The 24673-nt window shown below is 33.1% G+C and overlaps 3 protein-coding genes across 4 annotated transcripts; 2 read left to right on the forward strand and 1 right to left on the reverse strand.

Moving 5' to 3' along the window:
* Positions 1-1128: 1128 nt before the first annotated feature.
* LOC118055208 (xyloglucan O-acetyltransferase 1) lies at positions 1129-3229 on the reverse strand. 2 transcript variants are annotated; one of them, XR_004688626.2, is made up of 3 exons: positions 2783-3229; positions 1314-2657; positions 1129-1182 (listed from the first exon to the last, which is right to left on the reverse strand). XR_004688626.2 is itself a non-coding variant. In XM_035067033.2 (2 exons), exons 1-2 carry the CDS (start codon positions 2970-2972, stop codon positions 1567-1569), a joined length of 1281 nt encoding a protein of 426 aa, XP_034922924.1. In that variant the 5' UTR covers positions 2973-3229; the 3' UTR covers positions 1129-1566. The 2 variants fall into 2 exon arrangements, 1 of the variants encoding a protein (XP_034922924.1); XM_035067033.2 differs by having other exon boundaries at positions 1129-2657.
* Positions 3230-8055: 4826 nt separating this feature from the next.
* On the forward strand, positions 8056-11581 carry LOC118055220 (uncharacterized). The gene is made up of 5 exons (XM_073410725.1): positions 8056-8308; positions 8400-8560; positions 8651-8731; positions 11019-11142; positions 11235-11581. Exons 1-5 carry the CDS (start codon positions 8162-8164, stop codon positions 11280-11282), a joined length of 561 nt encoding a protein of 186 aa, XP_073266826.1. The 5' UTR covers positions 8056-8161; the 3' UTR covers positions 11283-11581.
* Positions 11582-18707: 7126 nt separating this feature from the next.
* Positions 18708-23675, forward strand: LOC118055231 (nucleobase-ascorbate transporter 6). The gene is made up of 14 exons (XM_035067059.2): positions 18708-19368; positions 19824-19921; positions 20016-20192; positions 20295-20395; positions 20669-20744; positions 20840-20899; positions 21024-21208; positions 21546-21642; positions 22104-22190; positions 22516-22574; positions 22701-22792; positions 22862-22939; positions 23024-23184; positions 23281-23675. Exons 1-14 carry the CDS (start codon positions 19254-19256, stop codon positions 23497-23499), a joined length of 1605 nt encoding a protein of 534 aa, XP_034922950.1. The 5' UTR covers positions 18708-19253; the 3' UTR covers positions 23500-23675.
* The last annotated feature ends 998 nt before the right edge of the window (positions 23676-24673 follow it).

Raw genomic sequence — 24673 nt, forward strand, 5'->3', positions numbered from 1 at the left:
TGCACAAAACAATCAATGTGTAATGGATCGTCTAAGCATCGCGTAAACTCCTGTCTGTTATGCTTATTTAAGGATCTCCGGGCTAGTAGCCGATGATCACTAGCCCGGAGATCCGCGCCACGGCGCCGGTCTTCATGGTTCCTGGTAATTTTTTTTGCCATAATCTTTATTGTTGATCCTGTATTAATCAAATGGTCTTTGATGTTTTTATTAGTTATTGCATCGAAGAACTTGAAGCAAATTTGACGACAAATTTAAAACTTTCATTTATAATACATAAACTTTATAGTAATATCATCATGTATTAAATTAAATATAGAATATACTGCGGAGGATAAGTAAGAATCTTCAGCTTTGTAGAACCTCCCATATCAACATAGGTAGAAGACCTCTTGATTGATAATTTGTAAATATACTTAATCTACATCATTCGTTCTTGATTTAGAATATGCTAGGACGTGGTAAATGATAAGATCACATTACTTGTTGTCAAATCAACAATTCAGAAAAATAAATAGTCAATTTATATATAAATTATATTAGAGATTACTGTGCAATTACTTCCCATTCTATTGTAAAATCAATTGAGAATAATAAAAAAAAACTACGAGATTTCATGTGATCACTTAATAGTTTTGTTGAATAAAAACAAATAAAGAATATGATTGAGAATAATATAAAGGTGTAACTTAACTAATCAGGTTTTAGATTTGTTTTTTAAAAAAGTTATTAATTCGAGTTTATAAATTTTAGAGTCATTGGAAACTCACATGGTTATTAGTTTTAGACCTGTAAAATTAATCAAATTATATACAAGATAGTCCAAACATTCATATTAAATAAATAAATAAATAAGGAATATGATTGAGAATTCAGTGATATAACGAGGTCTCCATCGTCATGAACAAGCCACATGGAGAAACTTCGGATCCCTTGCATAGGTTTTTGAGCTCAAAGAAATGGAACCCCACAAAGATCAAAAGAGAATAGAGTTTCAATTTATTTTATTTTATTTTATTGCTATGGATAATAATATTTCAATTTGACTTTTGGGAGACGGCGAGCATGCCGCCACAGTTGTAAGCAAATAAACGTTCGAGGGAGTCTGTTTTTGAACAACATCTGCAGTATTGCAACTTGCTTGAACCAGCATTGCCTCTTGCTTTGATCAATTCAATTCACCTAAACAGACCATAATTTTATATCATGGAAACTATTCCATACCAATAAAAAGTAAATTTTTTGACTGAGAAATCTCCATACTCCACAGCGAAATGGGTAAACTTGAAAAAATAAAATAAAAAGAAACTTACATTTAAAATTAAAGGGGTTTAGGCAGCATCCGAACCCACACCCAAACAAATTCCTCGGCGGAAGGTTGCAAATTGTTGGGACCATGGCCATGTTCTTACGTTGACATCGTCTATACATTTTAGCCAGACCAAAGCATGGTCCACAAAGATCATCATGGTTGGCACCATTTATCCCATCTTCTTGATCAGTCGAAACCAGCCACCGCCCAGATAGATCGAAATTAACATTCTTACACAGTAACCTTGTCATGACTCATTCTTCTCTTCTTGATTCATAGTCCCATTTCTTTAAAACCTCAAGCAATATCTCATTCCAAGTATCTATAGGCCCAGGCAAGCACCAATGCACACAGTCATTTTGCACGCGCTCAGTAACGCCATTGGCAAATGGAAATGGATGCATATATGGACCTGGGTGACCGTCTGGCCTCATTAATGACAAACTGGTAACATCAAGTGCCTCTAATCTGAACTTTTCAAGGTGTGTAGAGTTCATTTTTGCTGCTTCCACTTCTTCAACCTCAATTTGTCTCATGTCTGCATCCATTCCTTCAAGTGCTTTCTCTCCCTCCTTGTAAGGCTTGGTTTTTGGACAAGCACCTAACTTATCCCAGTCACCTTCGAAATGGGCAGGAGAAAAGGTAGTCACGAATGCATTAATACCATTGCTATTAGCCCCTTTCCTGTCAATTAGAGCCTTAAGTGTGGTTTTTATAGCCTTCCTCAAGACATCATAAAATCCAATCTCAGTGTGATTAAGACCAGGACAGTAATGACAACCCAGCACTTGATCGCCTTCATAATACACTGCAGGATGTAAGAACCAATGACCAATTGATAACACAATCATGTCAATTCCATTCATATCAGCAGCCCATCTCTCATCAACGTGGTCCAAATACAGCTGGTTATGATTGGGACCGGTATTGTATTTTTCCACACCTTTCACGAGAAATGGGGACCAGTAAACTGAGATGGTGATATTGTGAGACTCAAAGAACCATCTACGAAACTTATTGTCTTCACCATCTCGATAAACAAGATTAGGGGCAGAGGCAGAGGATAGCATGCAAAGAAGTGACTCCAATTGGTTTCTCGCCATAGAGTCACCGACAAAAGCTAAATGCTTGTTTCTAAGGAGTTGGAGGAATGTACTGGGTTCAAACCTTGGGAGCTTACAATGCTTTGGCTTCCATCTCCAGTAGAGATAACCCATGTCGGGCCTGCCATGAGCGATGCAATTCTGTCCTTCCTTGATTGTACCACAGGCTGAGCCGTTATACAACGGACCTCTTTTATCACGGACCCATTTGCCAGTGGTGTAGTCACAAGAAGTTTCCACTTCTGCAATAAAGAACATAATGAAAAGCCATTGTTGGTGTCAAAGAGTAAAGCAAGATTTCAATAAATTCTTAATTAAAGAAATATTACTCGTAGTTTACTTTTGATTTTCAAGTAAATGAGTGTACCTTCGAAAGGAGTGGGAGAAGAAACAGAGGAGGAGGAGGAGGTGAGAATGGGAGTGGTGATGTGGTGGAAGGGGTAAGGGTAAAAGTACAAGCGAAAGAGAACTAAAGGGAGCATCGCATAAAAGGTCCAAGGAATAAGCTTCTTAGCGAGAGAGAAGTGGTGGTGGTGGTCTTTGAAAGGGCTGCCCATTCTGAAATGCTGGGGGAAGAGATGGTTTGGCCAAGTGTAGAGAGATAAGGGAGAAGAGGAAAGAGAGAGATCATGTCGCGGTGGTCTGATATGGAGCAGTCAGAGTCACGCCGAGAATCTCGTCTCCTTTTCCATTTATATTATGGCTCTGCCACCTCATTTCACGAAGCTGTATAGCTCTTGGAACAAGTGGTGCTTCACTCTATTACTCCTCTTTATCACCTTTCTTTTTCTTTTTTTTCCTTGTGAATATTACTTGTTACCCTTCTTTTGTAGTTCTAGTATTTGCTATTCTGACCTATTTTTATCCTTTCCTTTTCCTGATCTATGGACCTTGTGGGTATTTACGTCTGTTTGTTTGCCGATTGGTACAAGCCCTGTGCCCTCCTCTTCTTTGTATGATTTGTGGGGTTTGTTTTTATTTTTTGTCTTTTAAAAGCTTTTAGATTCAACTTTCCAAGTTTAATTTGAGTTGAAACTTGATATTATGTTTTTGTGGGTAAAGTACAGTAAGCTTTAATTAAATCACGTTGCGGGTTGTTAGGCTATGAGTGCATTCGATCCAATAAAATAAAATATAATAAAAATAATGAGTAAATTCATCTGTTGCAAAAAGCAAAATAATAAAATAATGCCCTTTGTTTTTAAGAAATTGTGAATAACTTTATTTTACATCGTGTGGGTAAAATCTCTATGAGGCTTTAACTAAGGTATGAATGTATTGCTTTTGTCTGTTTATTTCCGACATGCAGGATGCCATTATATTGGTCGGAGAGTTAATTTTAAGGAAAAATATCTTACGATTCTAAAATAATTTCTAACTGTTTTTTGCTTTATATTTTTAATCACATAAATTGTAAGAGAATAATAAAAGCACAATATAAGTTAAGATAACATAAAATTAACATTAATTTGTGTTGTATATAGTAATGTTACATTTTAATAATTAAAAGTAGTTATCCTTTTAACTCGTTGTTTGGCTGGACCAGAAAACGATTTTTATTTCTCAAGAAATAGCTAAAGCATAAATGCTAAATAGATTGCATGAATGAATCAATTCGTTACTTGGAAATTATCAGCATCATCACTTGGAAATACTCAGCATCAAAATGTGATGTGAATTGTTTTTTAAAAGTTTTTTTTATTTATAAATATATTAAAATAATAATTTTTAAAAAAAATATTTGTAACATCAGCACATTAAAATAATTTAAAACTATTAAAAATATATTAATTTATAAAAAATAAAAAATTAAAGCAAACCATGACCACCATGTGAAATCGAGATCCAGCATCGCAAGAAAGACAAACATGTTAATAAAAAAAAACCTGTATTTGACGTGACTGTGTTTTCTCTTCCAATCGTCCATGTCCACATGACCTTCTCCACGTTTTCCAGTGATATATATATATATATAGACACACACACACACACACGATTATATGAAGGGCAAGTGGGGGAGAGCTAGGTTTCAATCATGTCTTGAAGCACGCACCCCCCAGCTTTTTTCAAATGCTCTCAGCACACTCATATATTAGTTTTTTGCTGAATAAATGTATGAGCCTGCCAAGTAAAGAATGCAATATAATTTGGAGTTTTGCTTCTTTGACCTTTTGTGTATGGGAGGGAGGGAGGGAGGTCGCACGCACCTTGACAAGTTGCCATGAATTTGAATGCGTATTGCTATACCACGATGCTTTCACGATCTGTATTGTTAATTAGAAAACGCTAGCTAAACGATGAGAATCTATTCCGGTGGCTCACGGGAGTGGACCTCTCGTCGTAGCTAAATATTTATCTGTAATATTCAAAACTAAAGAGAACAATATAATTTTTCTCCAGCTAATGGCTGCATTGGCTAGGCTGGGAATACATGATTCAGATCCGATCTAGACATCCTGTATGTTATGTTATGTATGGTTGCATCCAGAGCAAGGACAGAAGATTTAATGGCCCAATATATTCCAGATATTGAACTAACGTGATCCACCTACAAATCACGTTTTCATAAAAATTTAATTTTTTTATTAATAATTATTTTTTATATATATTTTCGAATCATTTTGATGCGTTATTTTAAAAATAATTTTTTTAAAAAATAAAAAATATTATTTTAATATATTTCAGCATAAAAACATTTTGAAAAACAACTATAACTATACTCCTAAGCAGAACCATAACAGGGGTGTAGAAAAAAAATTACAACCACCCAATTAAACCGTAGAAACCAGTAAAAAATTAATTACAAAATCAAACCAGGAGAAAAAATCAATTAAACTGATTTTCCCTTTTTTTTATTTGCTGCCTTTATTTGTTAATTATTGTCTTGGTTAATGCTTTTTTTTTCTTCTTTTTAATCTCAAATGTGATGTTTTTTTTTTTTTTTTAATTTCTAGATTATTCATACTCTCATCTTTTACCACGCACCAGATGACAATGTGAATTAAAACGTTGTTGTGAAAGCCTAGGTTTGATTGTCGAAAAACACTATACATGCCATCTGAATAGCACGAGAGCACCCATATGTATCCGCGTGAAAGAGAAACGCTAACAACTTTTTAAAATTAATAAATATATTTATATATATCTAAATATTAAATTATTTCTAATCAACTTAATAATTAAAAAAAAAAAAAAAAAGGCTAAAGGAGCATAAAAAATCCTTAACCCAAAAGCAAAGATAATTTTAGTTCAAGGACAGTGTGATCATTTTAATGTTAAAAATAACGCTGCCTGTCAGTGATTAATTTTTCACTCGAAGAATATACCAGTCATCGTGTTGCGTTAAAAAAACAGTAAAAAAATTATTGTAGCACGCTCCCACGACCATTTATGCTTGGTGGTTCTAGGAGTAAAATCATCATTTAACTATTTCATTCTACAGTACGGATAAATCTACGTGTGCAGTAATAAGTGAGCCTTTTTAGTTTCTTTTGGTAATTTGTGCCACAGACCACGGATCACGCGGGAGATAATAAGAAAATGAAGTCTACAGGAATAAATGTTTTTATAATGTTATGCCAGGCGCTGGCTCTTGAATAATGGACCAACAATGCATCATGCCGAGACAGAAAAGGAGGCCAGCTGAGTTGTCGCAAGAGAAATGATGCTGAAGGGGCCATTATATTGCACCCACCTTTCTTGGCCAGAGGAGGTGAATGGCTATGATGGTGTCGTTCATTTCCAGACGACGGTTTACCTTTAATTTTTTTTTTAAAATAGATGAATGAATGAATTAACACGGTAATAAAAAAAAAACCCTGCAGAAATAATATTTTTTTTACGTTTTAGACACTACCAATCAACTTTCTTTTCTTTAATGTCATCGTGCTATAATAACTTTGTTTTTTATAGTATTATTATTTTAAACAAAATGTTATACGTATCAAAAAAGAAAGAAAAGGAATTCATATAAAATAACATTCAAGTATGTTTATTTTAACTTGAAACCTTATGAAACGAGATATATATATATATATATCCTTATGTATTAACAAAATAAACTATGAAGAGACAATTAGCGAGTAGGCAATGTGATTATCACAGTAATTTTGACATGGTGCGTACACTTACGTAAATTTTGTTTATTTAATAGACCAGTCTACAAGTTAATCAAAATTAAATACACTCTCAGCGATTGAAATTTTACGCGTGTGCAATAACTAATCCAAGGATATAATAAATTTGCGGCCTAATACATCTTCCCATGCCTGGCAAGATTTCTTAATTTTAGCTTTGTATAGATAATTTTTAATTTGCTGTATATTTTATTTGATCTCTGTCAAAAATATCTTATAAATCATTTCAAAACTTTGTTTTTTTTTTTTTTCCAGTTTATGATTTAAGGAAAAAGAAAAAAAATCACTGAATTCTAGCAATAATAAAAATCACCATTAACACTAATTTCAGCAACTTAAATAGTCAATTTATGTATTAATATGTTTCATTTAATAAAGGAAGTTTCACTTATATATTTTGCTTACCTTCAAATTGTCTAAAAAAACAAATATAAGTCTGACAATATTTTTTATTTTAGGATTAGTTTTGGGTTTTTGTATTTTTATTTTTTATTTTTTAGGCATTGGATGAGTTTCTTAAGGTGTTTATGGTGTATAGGATAATAGGTGTTTTAGGTAAAATAAATAGGTAAAAAATCAATTTTTTTGGCCAAACAATACCCAGGGTCTGATTTTTCAACAATTATGGTTTGTTGGAATCTAGACCAACAAATGATTTGCTGTTTGAGATTTTCTTATGGACTAAGCCTAGCTCACAAGCCATGCCCTTTCATAGGTCAGGCGTGTGGGAAGCCCAAATACTTTACTTTAAAAAAAAAAAATTTAATATGTTTTTAACCTCTTCAAATTTTTTTTTAAAAAAAAACACAATCATTTTTTTGATCTTAAAATATTTTTTTTAAGTTAACCAGAAAAAAAAACCTCATTTTTTTATCAAATTTTTTAAAAATTAGGTTATTTTTTATTTTAGCCCCACAAACAATTCCTATTTTTTCTCCCCTTAAATTCTTGTTTGATATATATATATATATATAAAATTTATGTTCGAAGGTATAATTAAACAAAAAAATGATTATGAAAATAAAAAAATATTAAATTCAATGGAGTGCATGGTCTAAATTGTGGATTGAACATGTTAACCCCAATTTACTTGGATATATATATTTTTTATTTTTTGAATTGAATGTTTTGAATGTTAAATTTTTCCTTTAAATTTTTTTATATACATTTAATAAAAAAATACATCAAAAGAGACTGGTTTTTCAATTTTTTCTTTCCAATTATGATGCCTAGAAACAAAATGGAATAAAATTCAAATTAAAATTGTAATTTGTATTGTATAATAATGATTTTTTTTAAGTATTTTTTTCTTGAAAATATATATATTTTTTTATTTTTTATTTTTTAAAATTTATTTTTAACATCAAGAACAACATGAAAATATCAAAGAAAAATAAAACTAAAGTAAACAAAGTTATTATTTTTCAAAAAAATCTCTTAATTTAATAAATCAGGATTGAACACCCAGCCCACACAATAAATGGGGCTTTCAGGCCATACGAACCCACTGAATCCCAGCTCTCAAACATAACCCCAAAAAATAAAAAGAAAGAAAAGCCGGGCGAAAGGAAGCAAAGCTGAATCAAGAGCAGGAACAATAGACAGCAGGCATGGCCATGGAAGGTAGCAACATCACCAACAGCAGCAGCGGCGAGGACTTTGCGGTGGGCTGCTTGCTCTCTATCAAAACTACCTTAGGCGAAGAATTCAATGGACAAGTCATGACTTTCGACCGCCCCTCCAACATTCTCGTTCTTCATATCCTTAACTTTAACCTTCCTTTATATTTCTTTTAAATATCAGTACTTTTGTGTTTTTTGTTTGGGATTTCTTGACTCTTTTGTTTCACAAGAGGGACCGAAACATGGGCCGAAGAGAAACATAAGGTTTTTGAAAGCAAATTATATCAAGGAGTTTTCTTTGCTGGGTCAAGCTGAGGACCCACTTGACATCAAGAAGTGTTATATTGATCTCCATAGTCTTCAAGCCAGGGAGGAACTGGCTTTAAGGTGATTTTCATTGTAACCCGTCTGGGGGTTTGTGGTTCTTTTTTCTCTTTCAAGTCTTGTGGGAAACGCTTGATTGGACTGGGTTTGCAGGCAAGCAGAAGCAGATGCTGAGAGGATTGGAGTGGGAGTTACTGCTGAGGCGCAGAGCATTTTTGATGCCTTGTCTAAGACGTATGTGCCCTTATTCTTATTCCTCCGGGGTTATATCTTGTTGCTAGCAAGTGTATTTTGTTTCTAAATTTTTTCTTGTTCATTGAATTCACGTAGTTTCTCACACGCAAATCGTTATAATCTGCAATGATTTTTGAGTTTTAACATATAATGTAAGAGGTTGTAGATGTCCTGGCAATATGATGATAGAATACGTACTTGTAAGTTGGTAAGAAAGCTTATTACTTGTTAATTGTTATATTAGTTGAAATTATCACGGATAATCTTGATTTATGCTATAGATTGTTTTTTCGTGCAATGCTTTTTGTTGGACTCCTTGTATGCTTTTGCTCTCTGAAGCTGCCATAGATTTGTTATTGATGAAGCGTTAATGTACTGGACTTTGACAAGGTTGTTTATATAGATGCACATAGTTTATTCTTAGCGGAATTCTTTTATTTGATACAGAGAAGGAAACATCAGAGGGTGAGAAATAAAGTGCATATTTAGGGGCCTGAAAGGTTAGAAATCTGCATTTTGTTAGTGATATTTGATTGTTGAGCATTGGGAGATGTAGCCTACGGCACAATGCTGCATGACCTAGGCTGGAGCTGAACAAGGGTTACTGGCTATAATATGAAACAGAAAATGCTAAAAGATGAGATGTGCATGTATAGCTCAAATGAACTGAAGGAATGGTGTGATAGGATTGATTCAGCATTGACAGAGGATGGTTATTTTTACTCACTGATGAATTAATTGAGTGATTTTCGAATAGGGACTGGCTAAAGAAATTTGACTAATGTATTTTTTAGTTGGCTGGTATCTGCTATATTGGGATTGTGGAGGCTTTGAACTGATGCAAAATATGTAAGTTGCCTAGGGTCTGAATATTGTTGAAGGATAACCAAGTCTGGGAGCAAAGCATAGATGCTTTGAAACAGATTAAACTGCAGGATTTCTAGGAAAACTGCTAAAAATGGATTTAGGATTTCCTTTGTTTGGTTAATCAGATGAGAAGGATTTGAAAATTATGTACGAGTTAGGGACATTGTTTGTGCAATGTGGAGTTCAGATGGTGCTAAGAGAGATCAAAAAGCTCTGGATGATATTGGCGTGAGTTCTCTTCTCACATGCAGTCCATCTTAATTGCTAGTTTTGTTTATAGTGTTTGGCTCTGTGGTATCAAATGTTTCTCCTTGTTATAATTCAATTCCCTTTCTTCACTCACAAATTTTTCTTTTATCCAAAAAATTCGTTTGTATCAAATGAAATTGACTGCTAAAAAGTTGAATAAGCTACCCTACGGAACCACTGGTTTAAGTAATGGTGAACCATGCTTGAATTATGAACCTGTATTTTTACAAGTCATTAATTGATATGAAAACTGAAGGGGAAGCAATTGTGAAAGAAGAAAGGGGCATTTGACTGCTAGAAGATGTGACAGATTAGGGATTTAAACTGGAATTAAGAAATTATAACACTTTTGTTTTAATTAGTTTATTCTTATATTCATTCAGATGATATGCTGTTTATGTTTAGCTGAGGTAAGGAATCCACGGAAAGACTTTTGCCTCGTTGTCCCACCTGTTTAGCTGATTACCGGTGCCCATGAATCAGAGTTGTCTGTGCTATGAAAGATGATTGATTCCTCTCACTTTATCCCTCCTGCTCTGTGGATCGCTACTGGATTCACTACTGATTTGGACCAGCTGCATGTTATTCTTGAGTGCTTTGTTTGTTTATACCGGTGAACTCTTATTTATTATATGAACTTAATAATATGGATGCGCTAGATTTGGAGACTGTGATGTCAGCAAGGACTATTCCTGGATCTATGAGTGAGCATTTTATAGAGCCAATAGTGAATTACCGCTGACATTAACTGTAACTTCTCATGCCAGGCAGCATATTCTTTTTCACTATATATTTCCTTGATTAACTTATCTATACGTTTTAGGATTCAGGCATTGCTGTTGTTGCAGTGACTTCACAGGTTTTTGGACGGAAGCAACAGCATACATATAGTAACAGTTGCTGTGCACCTGTAAACTACCATTTGACCTTCACAGTCTTGAGTGCATGGACAATACGCTGATTCTTTTGTTTTTGCTTGTGTGTGTATTTACACGTATTCTTGATTGAATAAGCTTCTGAGAGATTCTTCATTGCCTTTGTCTTGTTGTGTCATTTAAATTTTGGCTATGAATTATTGTCAAGTTGCAATATTATATATTTTTATGCAAATTGTAATTCGATCACATGAAGTGGCTAATTTTGCGAGTGGTGTCAATGTATATATAATCAGGCTTCCAGTTCGCTGGGACAAAACAGTCATAGTTGTTATGAATGAAGTGCGTGTTAGTAGTCCATACTTAGCTGATTGCGTCAGTGGAGGAACTCCTGCTGCTAATGACCGGGTGAAGAAAGTGGTAAGACACTGAACAGGGTACAAAATTTTGTGTTATTTTGAGAAGTTTGAGTAGAAAAAGAAAATGATTTGTTCATGTATGCCCCTTTGCAGCTCGAGCTCGAGAGGAAGAGGTTGCAAGCTCGTGGTGCAAGTCGGTGAAGATTTTACTTCTCATCCCGCGACTGCCTGGGAAGCACCTTGTGAAATGGATTATTACGGGTACCCACCAGACTGCGGCACAGCCATCTCTGGGAAAAGCATAATTCCATAAGCTAAGACGATTCTAATTTTATTGATAAGGGAATTTTAGTTTTCACCTAGAAATTAACTTGTAGCAATTCTTTCACTGTGCTCCAACTGGCAATTTAATTGTATCATTATCAGGTGTTGTGCGGTAAAGCATGGGTAAGTTAACCCGGTTTCTTTAGCAATAAAAGTTAAGTGCATGCTGCAATATCCTCAGCTGTGTGTGAAATAAGTCTGCTGCCAACTATCACTAAAATACTCAGTCATTTTCTTCACAGTCGTCATTATTGAGCTCCTACCATATAGTTTTACCTGTAAATTTGCTATTAAGGTGTGGTGATCGGGCGTTTAATATTTTATTCTTGGGTTGAAAGCAAGACGGCCCAGTGCTTTCTTTGTAGTCGTTTCTGTCTACAATTATGTAGTTGAGACCTGTCTCTATCAGGTTATTTAACGGGATTCCTTGTCTGCTAAGAAAGTAGAATGTGATCGGTAGAGTGCATTGTTGTTAAACCTAGGCTTATTAGACCGAAACCTGACAGCTAGACTCGGATACTAGGTTAGGTTTCTATTTAAACTGGCTAAAACATTGACTTGTTTAGGTTAAATTCGGATGATATGATACTCCATTGACTAACCTGGATGGGTGGTCGTATCTAGGAGCAGGGTTAAATCTTTTTGAAAATAAAGTAGCATATACTATTTGCTTGAATTAATCAAACACAATCATAGGGATGACAATTAATACTTCTGGGTTGAGTCTTTTACTTTCCATATGGAATGAACCCTGAACCCGAATCTAAAATAATTATATAAACTCAATGTGAATCTGACAGGGTATGAAATATGATTAGGTTTCGGGGGTGTTTATAAAACGAACATGTACTGAATTTAAATGTTATAATTCACAATTATTTAATATTAATTAGCTTGTTATACATGTAATTTTTCAAACAATGATTTTTTCTTCAGGTTTTAATGAACCTGATCGAATCTAAAAAATTTATAGCCACTTGAGTTAGCATTTATCGAGTTTAGATAAAATTATAATCCGTATCTTATCTTGTTTTAAAAAATAAATGATAAAAAAATTACTTGAAAAAGGTTAGAAAAATATTTTGCAAGCAAAGAGATGTTCCATGCAAAATCTTATTTCTAAAGTTGTGTGGGAAGTAAAGGATTAAAAGAGCGCGTTCATAACTGTTTTTTGGTGTATTTTAAAAGTGGTTTGATATAAAAAAGAATTAAATTTATTTTTTAGTTTTTTAAAAAAAATTTTTTTAATGTATTGATGATAAAAATAAAAAAATTATTTTAATATATATTTTTAAAAAACTATTTAAAAAAGTACCAGTAACACAATTCAAAAAATTACCTAATCATCAGTGGCTTGTAGGTATTTGTAGGAGACACGGCAAAAACGAGAACTTATTATTAAAGTTTGAAAAAATTCTCGAATTTTTTTTTTATAAATTTTTCATGTCCAAAATGATGGGACCTATTTTGGGAACAAAAATTCGCTTTAGGCCGTACTGAAAAAGACCTCTAGGCTCTAACCACATCATTTCCCAAAGGCAAAAAGCCTCAGCAATTAAGCAGTAGTCAAAGGGAGAGGGAGCACCGTGTCTCCCGATCATTTTCACCATGCTGCGTTGTTCTTCCTTTACAAGACATCAAGCATGCCATTGCTTCTTCTTCTTCTTCTTTTTTTTCATTTCTTTATTTTATTTCATCTCTGTAATTGATATTAATATCATTTTATGTGTTGAAATTTATTTATTTTTATGCTATCATGTATGCGAAGTTCTTAAGAATGTTCTGGTGTTTAATCAAAAATAAATTTCACTAAATAGAATTTTAGTTTATTGTAAAAGAAATTAAAGAACGAGTACCGAAAAATAAAAACAAAACATAGCCTTTTATTATTTTCGATGCTAGGATATTGATTTATCTATCCTTGTTTATTTATCGAACCATTCTCACGTTTATTTTATTTGTAAATCTTGCATTCTCACATGCCCTTCTATATTTATATTCTCTACCATATATCATTCTGCCATTTTTTATATGAAAATGCACCTTAAATCACTATATAAATGAAAAATCAAACTTTAAAACCCAGAAAATTTTAAAAACCTGGAAACAAAACTAAAAACCTTATTTTGTTAGACCCGCTCCAGTCCAAGGCTCCGGGTTCTGGGTTTTGACTGGGTCATCTGGTCACCCGAATCAATTTTTTTTTATAAATCAAAACGACGCTGTTTTAGTAAAAAAATCAACGGGTTGCATTCATATTTGTAACTGGGTCTTGCCGAGTCAACCGAAATCACATTAGATGGTGACATATCAGTATGTGTAAAGATTCGTTTGGGCATTTCCATTGTCATTAAAACTATAAATATATATTTTTTTTAAAATAAATAAATTGAGTTGTTTATTTGAAGTCATTTCATCCCTTTTTTTTTTTTTTTAATGTTTAAGACATAACTACTATATAGTATTCTACTTGACAAAATTGGAGTTTAATAAAAGGAAACTAATCGACGGAGGATGAAGTTGTAAGATAAAATAAAGTACAAGGATAGATTAATCAAGATTTTGAAAGTTAGACTCTTTGAATGAGTGTGGAGGCTGAGGAGTTGATCAATCAAAGTTCCTGCTATTTTTAGGGTTTCTGTGCAGAGGATGCTTTTTGATCTCCTTTGCTTTTTCTAAAGTTGATGCATCCATGTCTATTTATTTATTTGATAATCACGTCTTAAGGGTGGAGGGAGGAAGGCGAGGCTGCTTTTGTACGCCGGGCAGGGATTCCTTCCCGTTTTAAATTTGTTTTAGGACCTTTAGGTGGGGTCGCCAAATGGCGTCCACCATGAAAATTCCGAACTTTAGCTCAACGGCAATGACCGGTGCTGCGCCGGAGTGAAACGGATATTTGAAATTTAAATGTAAGAAATGATTGTTTTTTAAAATATTTTTATTTAAAAATATATTAAAATTTTATTTTTTATATCAATATATTAAAATATAAAAATAAAAAAAATATTACTTAACTCTGATTCCAAACGCAATACCAAATAATGGCGCTTTTTGAAAATAACGTTGCATCCCAAGACAGGAGTTCTTACCTTTCTTTCTACCCTGTTCTTCTTCTTCATTTTTTATGTGATTTTGTCGATTATACTTTAATTGCGCAAGTAATTTGTTCACTAATTGATTATTTTGCTAGTTAAAGGGATTTTGAACATTTTTTACGTGTCAATATCATTTTTTTAGTTAAAATTAATACACTTTCTTTTTCTCAGCTAATATAAATAGTTTATTGATAGCTGTGAGTTTTATAATTACTTTATATAGACCGGAGATCATAATTTTTCTTCTTTTTTATTATATATATAAAAAAGCTAAAAGCCACTAAACACTGGAATCCAAAAAACATCATTTTTTTTTTTTTTACTTATTGATATGAGTTCATTTGAATCAATTTTAAACCCAATCATAACATGATTTGACCTTTTTAAGACTTAGATTTTTCAGGTTAAAAAACTAAAATCTCAAAAGTTTAATTAAAGTTTTGAAATAATTTTTAATTTCAAGATATCATTTGGGAGATTGAAAAAATATTTTAGATATCGTAAATATAAAATTTCAACGATAATTATGATTAATTTCAATGATAATTTGATTAATAGAGTTCCAGACAAAACATATCATAGATCGTTTCTAATGTTTCAAAATTCAAGATATATAAATAACAAGTGATTTAGTGTTTTGAATAATGATTAATTAATATATTCAAGTCCTTGGATTTTATCTCTTTAGTCTTAGAAATTATAGACTTGAAACTTCAACACCTAGAAAAATAGTTTCAATTGGGAAACTGAAAGACCCTCCGATAATAAAGTCAATATATATAGGAAAGACAATAAATATTTGAAAAGAATCTTAAATTTTAAAAATAAAGATATTTATTCTTGAATTTTTAACTGAATTTAATGCTATGAAATCTATAAGTTTATCTCATGAGATAAAAAAGTTATGAACTTTTACTTAAATGGTTCAAGAGTTATTTGTAGTCTTTAAATTTTATTGTTTTCAAATAAAATAAAAAAAAACTAGAAGGTCTTTTGCTTTCTAATGATATTAACAACAGATATATAATGATACACTTATGAATGTGAAAAATTATTATATCAGTACGAATAATTTTATATGGAAGAAATATGTTGATTTATCATACCTTCAATATTTTTTTATTTTAATGAATAATCTAGAATGATTCATATAATTTTAAAAACTTGATAATATTGAATCCAAATATTTTAGATTTGACATATTTATTAGTCAAAAATCTCTAACCATAAGAATTTATTCTAGATATGAGAGCGACAACACTAAACCTTCTTTTAATGAAAGAAAAGATGAGGGCGTGCTATAAGAACTTGATGGGAAAAGTGAGTTTGCCCAAGACTAAAGGGGTATATTAATAAGGTTTTTTTTTTTTTTTAAATAAGGTTAATAGTTTTTTTTTAAGGAAATATGTGGTTAGATATTCATTTTTAACATGGGTTTTTATTTAATCAAAACCTTTAGTGTATCTCTAAAAGCATAATTACACTTGCAACAAATCAAGTGTTTTAAAAAAATTTGGATATTACCTTTGACATAAAAAACTTATATTAAAAAGATTTCTTAAATTAATAATACACTATATGATATAATAAGCAATGCTTTAATACAATTAATATATTTATTAATTAGATTACAACCGCATCCTCCGGCTTAGCCTATAACTAGGGAACTACCGTTAAAGTAATATAAGAATGTTTCTTTTTAACCTTTTAAAATTTTAAATTAAGATGTTTCTTTAATACAAATAAAGATGTTTTTAAAGACATTTTAAATTTTTTCTGGTTAAAAGTCTTAAATTTCTAGAAAATTTGTCCTTTTTTTTTTCTCACACAATGTTGGGCACTGCATCCCATCTAAAACAAGGGACAATTTTTCTTTCAAAATGTAAGAACAAATATTTTTACCTAAATTATTTGTTGTTAAATGGACCAATATTCATACTTTTACTAATGATAGTAATCTTAATTTAAGGGTAAAATTAATTATAATTTTATTTTAAATTATCTATGAATTTTCAGGAATGTATAATTAAAACCCAACAAAGACATAAAATTTTTATTTTTTTTTAACACAAACTAATCACTTTCATGTTCTTGAAAATCACGTTATAAGAAATAAATACACATCAACATCTCCCAGAAGTAGATGAATATATCAGTGGATCGTATCGTAATATAGCTATAAATTGTCATAGGCCATGCACGCTTATCCAAAGTTTGAGAGCTAATTCATACAAAAGACTCCCTGAATTTTTAGCCATTTATGTACATTCTATTTATTGTTTTCTATTAAGTAACATGTGAGTTGCATATATTTCCTTGTAAACATCAAAATAAATATCATTAAACATGGGTAATAAAATTAACCTCCACAAAAGTTACGATAAAAATATAATTATTTATAATATGATAAAGTTATCATTGAGAAATTAATTATCAGCCGTTCATGATTTTTTTAATATATATTTCTCAAAAAAAATTTATAACCTATATATATGATATTTAACGGTTAAATCATATGTATATAATATATAATATAAGATAGGCGGTCAATTAAAATGACTATCATTTTATGAGAAGTTTGCATGCAGGTGAGGCACGTAAGCATAGGTCGAGGAGCCATCGATCGCCCATGGGCTCCCAAATGTTTTTTTTTAAATCACTCTAGTCTCTGATTTTTAGGCATATATTCATTCTAGACCTTAATTATTAGCCCTCAATTTTTTTTACCCAATAATCAATTCCACCCTCCCCAACTGTTTGTAGATATGTTTGCATGACAACTGAGAAGGCATACAATATATCCATAGAGGATGCATCTTTTCCCTGCAGCATAAGCAGATAATAAAGCACAGCATATATTTCATGTGGCAAATGTAGAATTACCAGCAGCTAGACAACACAACAACATGATTGGGAATTAATGCATGCACGAAGGAGTGAATATATGTTTGTGTGTACAGAGAGGGAGAGAGATGAGGTTAATTTTGACTTCCAAATTAAGGCCTGTTCATCTATAAGAACCCACCGGATGAACCAGAAGCAAGAAATTAACGACAGAGAGAGGTGCAGAACGGAAAACTGGGGTTGGCGTAGAGATTTGACAAACACTTGAAGGGAAAGAGAGACTAATCACCATCGGTCTTACAAAATCCGATATTCCTTTCCCGGCAACAACATAAAAAATGTTATCTATCTCTACTGTGCATAATCCCTTGCTTTATTTTGAAGAAATTGCCCGCACATTATACGTAGCAGTACTCATTGCAGTGCAAATTAACACGTCCCCTTTGGATTAATTTCTCCCACCACTACGATGAGTAGCAGTATATTAATTTGCCTAAATATATAGGGAGTATAGTAGTTAATAAATTATCTAGCTAGAAAGTAACTAGCAGGAGAGTAACACAAGAAAAGGGAAAGCATAAAGATTTATCAATTACTTCTGCTCCGAATCTGATCTGTCTAGCTAGTAGTTTAAGCTTTTAGTTAATATAATAATAATTCTTCTTTCTAGCTAGAGGATATTTACTAGTAGCGTAAATTTTTTTTTTCTTTTTTTTCCCCCTCCTAATGCTCCACTTCTAACTTTTGTAACATACAATTTCTCAATCCTACCCTTTTAGTTTCCAAGATATTCTTGTGTTACCCTAACCAAATATAGGAAATTTTAAATTTAGTTTTCAAGTGCTTTTTTACGATGATAATTTTTGTCCATCATGTTCAAATAAAATTATCATCATTGAAGAAAAGCAAAAGAAATACAAGAAATGTTAAAATTTAAATATCAACAAGATAAATTTTTTAACTTTTTTTTTTTTTTATCATCGATCCAATAGTATATAATAGGTGAAATATTTGAAAATTCTTAAAACAATATAGAAGTGGAATTGAAAAATCTTAGACTATAAACACTGAAGTGGAACATTAATGAATCTATAAGATAGTTAAAAGTAACTTATATATATAAAAAAAACAGCCGACATATAGGTGCCCATTTGATAAGAATACGAAGAAAGGTGAGTTTTCTTTAATAGTCATTAGGTAGTCAAAAAGGGTGAAACTGAAACTTCTTAAACAATTATAGGGGTAATATAAAGAAATTTTAAAATATAACATTTGATATTTTACACAAATAACAAACTTGGTGAGGAAGTTACTGGATGCAACCAGGCTGTGATCTCTAGAGAGAGAAAATATACCCAACGTAAAATAAAAATAAAAAGCAATGAGAGAAGAGAGCTTGAGGGGGGCAGATTCCTTTGGTTTGCGCTGAGAGGGAGAGGGAGGTGTATATTTTGGTTTCTCTCTCACTTTGGGGGAGACTAGCTTTTGCTTTTTTCCTCTCTTTCTTTTTCTCTGCCTTCGTTCACACTCACCTTTATTACGTTGCTTGCTCACCAGGTGGACAGCTGGTTCTTTTCTTGGCTGTCGTACTACGCTATATATAGCACCACCATGTTTCTTACTTCAGTTCCTTGTACCTTCTCTTTCTGCTAATTTCACTGCTCCAACCCTGTTTTCTCTTACTAATTAGTACAGCTATCATTTCACTCACCTTTCCTTTGAGTCAGGGCTTGGCCTCTTATCTTATTAGCTGGTTTTCTGGGGTTTCTTTCTTTTTTTTGTTCGTTTTGGGAGATTGCGGCATCTTGGTTTTAGTGGTTTGGTATTTGTTGTTAGGGTTTTACTATATATATTTTTGTGAGAGATTTGGGATAGAAGGAGCAAAAGGAGCAGCAAAGAGAGAAAGGACATGGCAGGAGGTGGAGGACCCGCGCCACCACCAAAGCAGGAAGAGCTGCAGCCACATCCTGTTAAGGATCAGCTTCCAAATATTGCTTACTGCATTACTAGCCCTCCTCCTTGGCGTCAGTCTCTCTTTTATTTCTTTTTTTTTTTTGTATATTATGGAATATTACATTTTTATATATATTTAGTAGCCCATTGCTATGCATGTTATCACCCCATTTGATGCTTCTGTTTGCACTTCCCCTGTTTTCCTTGTTGCCACCTTTTAAATTTTCCTATTCCTGTTTATAAATCCCAAGTTTTCTTGTTCCCGTGTTGTTTTATTTGGTCATTATTGTTCTTTTTTTCTTGAATCATTTTTGGGTGCTTCATGACTGGTTCAATTGTTCTGAGTGCAAAATCAGTTAATCTTTACATTCTGAGCATTGGGGTTTCTAGTTTTCTTTTGCTTGTACTGGCATTTGCTGTAGTTTTTATGAATTTGATAGAATCCATTTAATTTGTATGTTTATTCGTTTTTCTCTCCATTTGTTTCTTGATTTGATGATACTTGGGGTTGTTTCAAAAAATGCAGCTGAGGCAATACTGCTTGGCTTCCAACATTACTTGGTCATGCTTGGGACAACAGTGCTCATACCCACTACTCTTGTTCCTCAGATGGGGGGCAGAAATGTAAGCGATTCTGCTCTTTGATGTTTATTGCTTCTGTTATATCAATTACGATGTATTTGTTTCTAAATTTATGTGAATTCCTTACTGTTTTCAGGAGGAAAAGGCGAAGATGATTCAAACATTGCTATTCGTGGCTGGATTAAATACGTTTTTGCAAACATTGTTTGGTACTCGCCTGCCTGCTGTTATTGGAGGCTCCTATAGCTATTTGCCGACTACCATTTCGATTGTCTTGGCCGGTCGATACAGTGCCATTGTGGATCCTGTCGAGGTTACCTTTTATTTTTCCCTTGCGTAAATACGGCCTTACTAAACTTTGTGTACATTGAACTTGATATATATGATTCTTATTCAACTATCTTTTGTGTTGCAGAAATTTGAAAAGATAATGCGTGGAATTCAAGGTGCCCTCATTGTTGCCTCAACTCTTCAGATTGTTGTTGGCTTCAGTGGCCTTTGGAGAAATGTTGCAAGGTTTTATAAATTCTTGTTATTTAAAATCATTGCCAGTTGTTTTTTGCAGCATTCTAATTGAAGTTCACTCTGTTGAACTGCTCTCCTCTCTCATCTAGTTAAGTTTTTGTTTTACTTGATTTAGTTCTGAATTGTAATGACTTGGGCATGATATACTAACTTGATTTGCAAATAATTATCAGATTCTATAATTGGGAAAGTCACTATGGCTTGGTTATACCGAAGAAGTTTCTCACAATAACATCAATCACTTTACGTTTTGTGTTTCTCCAGGCTCTTGAGTCCATTATCTACCGTTCCTTTGGTTGCTCTATCTGGATTTGGGCTTTATGAATTTGGTTTCCCTTTAGTATGTATTTAAGCTCCGTTCCTCCTCCTTTGGTCTTGTTTAAAACTGCATCTACTACTAGTATTCATTAATGACTTCGGCTTTGGGATTTCTAGCTTGCAAAATGTGTGGAGATTGGACTACCACAGATCATCTTTCTTTTAATATTCTCTCAGGTATAAATCCCTATGTGCTGTGCATTTAAGTGCATTAGAGGACTTTAATGAGAACATCAACGTTTTGGCTTACTTCTTGGAGGTTGTGTATATTTGAGTAAATAATGTTTGACTGCTTTTGCAGTATATGCCCCATTTGATACGAGGGGAGAGGGCTGTATTTGATCGGTTTGCTGTTATATTCTCTGTGGTCATTGTGTGGATCTATGCTCACCTCCTCACTGTCAGTGGGGCATATAAGAATGCAGGACCCACAACCCAAACTAGCTGCCGAACTGACCGAGCAGGAATTATAGGTGCTTCTCCTTGGTAAGGCTCTTACAGAATCTTCATTTAACCTGAACATACTTTGATGTCACATCAAAATTAACTATATGGATGAGAAACTAGGGTTTTTCCTTTAAGCGACCAATTACAGTGTTCAATTGTAATCAAAAGGATATTCGACTAATTACAGTGTTCAATTGTAATCAAAAGGATATTCCTTTAAAGTCACAGCTCTGATGAATAAAAGGTCAAAATGTAGTATAATTTTCGGTGATATTCCTTTAAAGTCACAGCTCTGATGAATAAAAGGTCAAAATGTAGTATAATTTTCGGTGCTCACCGATCCTCATAGTTGTTTGTATAATGTTGTTTGGTGTAGGATAAGAGTTCCATACCCTTTCCAATGGGGAGCTCCTACTTTTGATGCCGGAGAGGCTTTTGCAATGATGGCTACTTCATTTGTTGCACTAGTAGAGGTTGGTTGCTTTTGGCTATGACTCAGATGCATTACTAAATATGAATTGGTGCCTTCTCCATTTAGTGTTCCAAATTTCTTTCATTCCTCAGCTCATGCTTATGGAATCGAACCCAACAAATTTTGAAGCAGGCAGTTTCTCTTCTATTTAATAATTAAATTGCCTCAAATATGTTATTTCCCCCCGCATGTATTACAAATTTTGGAATCACCTTATCTCTGGCTCTTGTTCAACACTTGGAGAAAACCTCTGTTTAACTTGAGTTTTTTACTCCGTGAAATGTTTAACTTGACGACGACACCTTGTTAGGACTTGATAGCTTTTCTTGATTCATTATCTATGAAATTTACTTGCTCATTTTCCACTTTCCGTGGTCAAATAGTCAACCCGTAACTTCATTGCTGTATCTTGATTCATAATATGTGAAATTTACTCGCTCATTTTTCACTGTGTTCAAACAGTCCACTGGTGCCTTCATTGCTGTATCTAGGTATGCAAGTGCAACTCCAGTTCCACCTTCCATACTTAGCCGTGGTGTTGGTTGGCAGGTATAGCTTTTATGTTTTGCTATAAACTTTGCAGTGTACTTGTTTCACACGTACACAAACAGAAAATATAGAGGGTGCAGTTCTCTTTTAATCAAATTTCTATAGATAGTCAATCAAGCTCAAATTTTTACGTGCCCTTGCATATTTTGAACGTACTATATACAAGTTGAAACTAAATGATATGACAGAATGATACGATCTCACTGAATTTTCCATGGCTGAAGCTGGACACCCTTTGTAACTGCAACCTGATTGGTTGGCTGAGTGATTTTCCGAAGTGTTTTAACCCTTTTTTTTTTATTTATCTCTTTCATGTTGATCTCAGGGAGTTGGAATTCTCTTTTCCGGAATATTTGGAACTGGGAGTGGATCATCAGTATCTGTGTAAGATTCACGCGTAGAATCCTCCTTTTCTTTGAACTGAAAAAGCTTTTTAATCTCCCACCAAATTTGGTCCTTTTCTATTTCACCCTTATACTGGAATCAGAAACTTGCTTCGGTTAACTGCAGTGAAAATGCTGGATTGTTGGCATTGACACGTGTTGGCAGTCGAAGGGTTGTTCAAATATCAGCAGGGTTCATGATTTTCTTTTCCATTCTTGGTGAGTGAATCATGTAACTCTCTCTCTCCATTAAAAAGTACAATACTGCTTACTTGCTTTTCCCCGCAGGAAAATTTGGAGCTGTTTTTGCTTCAATTCCAGCTCCAATTATTGCAGCTTTATATTGCCTTTTCTTTGCCTACGTTGGTATGTCCTATTGAATTTTTTGAGTTCTTACCATATAATCCAGTTCAAGGCCAAGAAATCACAGTCCTTTCATCATATGAACAGGTTCAGCAGGTCTCAGTATCCTCCAGTTCTGCAACCTAAACAGCTTCAAAACTAAGTTTATTCTTGGGTTCTCTGTTTTCATGGGCCTTTCAATACCACAATACTTCAATGAGTACACAGCAATTCATGGTTATGGCCCCGTCCACACTGGTGCAAGATGGGTAACTGCTTATGACTCTCTCCCTCTTATCAGATTTTTTGACCAATTTTGTCCCGTTCATCGACGAGGAAGCTCATGATATTGTATCTTCTGACAGTTCAATGACATGATCAACGTGCCATTCTCGTCAGAACCTTTTGTTGCTGGCTTCTTGGCAATGTTCTTGGATGTCACATTGCATAAAAAAGACACGGTAACCAGGAAGGACAGAGGGATGCACTGGTGGGACAGGTTCCGGTCATTCAAGACAGACACAAGAAGTGAAGAATTTTATTCTCTGCCTTTCAATCTCAACAAGTTCTTCCCGTCAGTGTGATCTTCCGACATCTAATTTTGAACTTATATTTGTGGCTCTCATGCCCTCGTATGTCTCGTTTTGGGCACTACACTACAAGACGAACCTTTTCTCCTCATCTCAGATCAACAAAACAAGTAAACTTCAGTGGTATAAATGCATGTATAATTATTGTTTAATTCTTTACTTTTCTTCTAGCTGTCATGTTTCTTCTTAGATCTCAAATTGTTGAAGTAGAGCTTGGTTAGCATTGAGACAGTTTGGCTGGCATGTTTCGTTTTTAATTTTTTTTTTTAAAAAAATCATTTTTACAATTCAACCACTGACATAACCAAAATAAATAAATTGGATATAATTTCATTGGAACCACGAAGTATCTAACCCTCCATTGGATTTTGGATAATTTGAAAAAAGGTCAAAAACTTGTTAGGTCAATAAATATACATGTGATCAACACATCAACAATTTAATGATTATGTAAGCATGTACTCAACAATATCTAATAAAAACACTTGATTAAAAAAATTAAAAGTTCACACATTTAAATAATAAAAATATAAACTGATATACTCGAAAAAAAATTAAAGAGGTATACATACCAAAAATATCATTAACCACGTTTTGATGCATTTTGAGAAAAAAATTGAAAGATGGTTTTGCATGATGGCCGGCAAGCTATGAAAATCAGAACAGAAGCCCAACCTGAACGACGCGTCAAAGCTTCTCTGCTTGATGATCTGGGAGCCTTCTTTTCCTTTTTTGATGCTGCAATTGGGCCGGACTGTGTGCTAATCTGCAACATGGACTAAGTGCTAGGCCCATCTCGAACTGTTGCCTTTCTTTCTCTCATTATATTATTTTTTTAATGAATTCATTCCTATTTTCTTTCTGAAAATTATACCAAGTCATGTAAATATTTACATATATTTTCTTCTCTGCGTTCTCATGATTTTTTTTTTTATAATTTCAGAGCACACAATGTTATAAACATTGTTATTTGAAATTAATTTAAAATTCACTTTCTTTTTATTTTGGATAAACATATACTCATAGCTAAATTTGATACTGAAACATCATAATTCCTAACTTTAATAATGTTTTATACTAAAAATCCATACCATAATATAAATATATATATAAACTTATTTTTATAATTATTATAAACAATTTAGGCTTGGTGATTCGTAATGAGTAA

This window comes from Populus alba, chromosome 8 (assembly GCF_005239225.2).
Source record: "Populus alba chromosome 8, ASM523922v2, whole genome shotgun sequence".
Classification (NCBI taxonomy): domain Eukaryota; kingdom Viridiplantae; phylum Streptophyta; class Magnoliopsida; order Malpighiales; family Salicaceae; genus Populus; species Populus alba.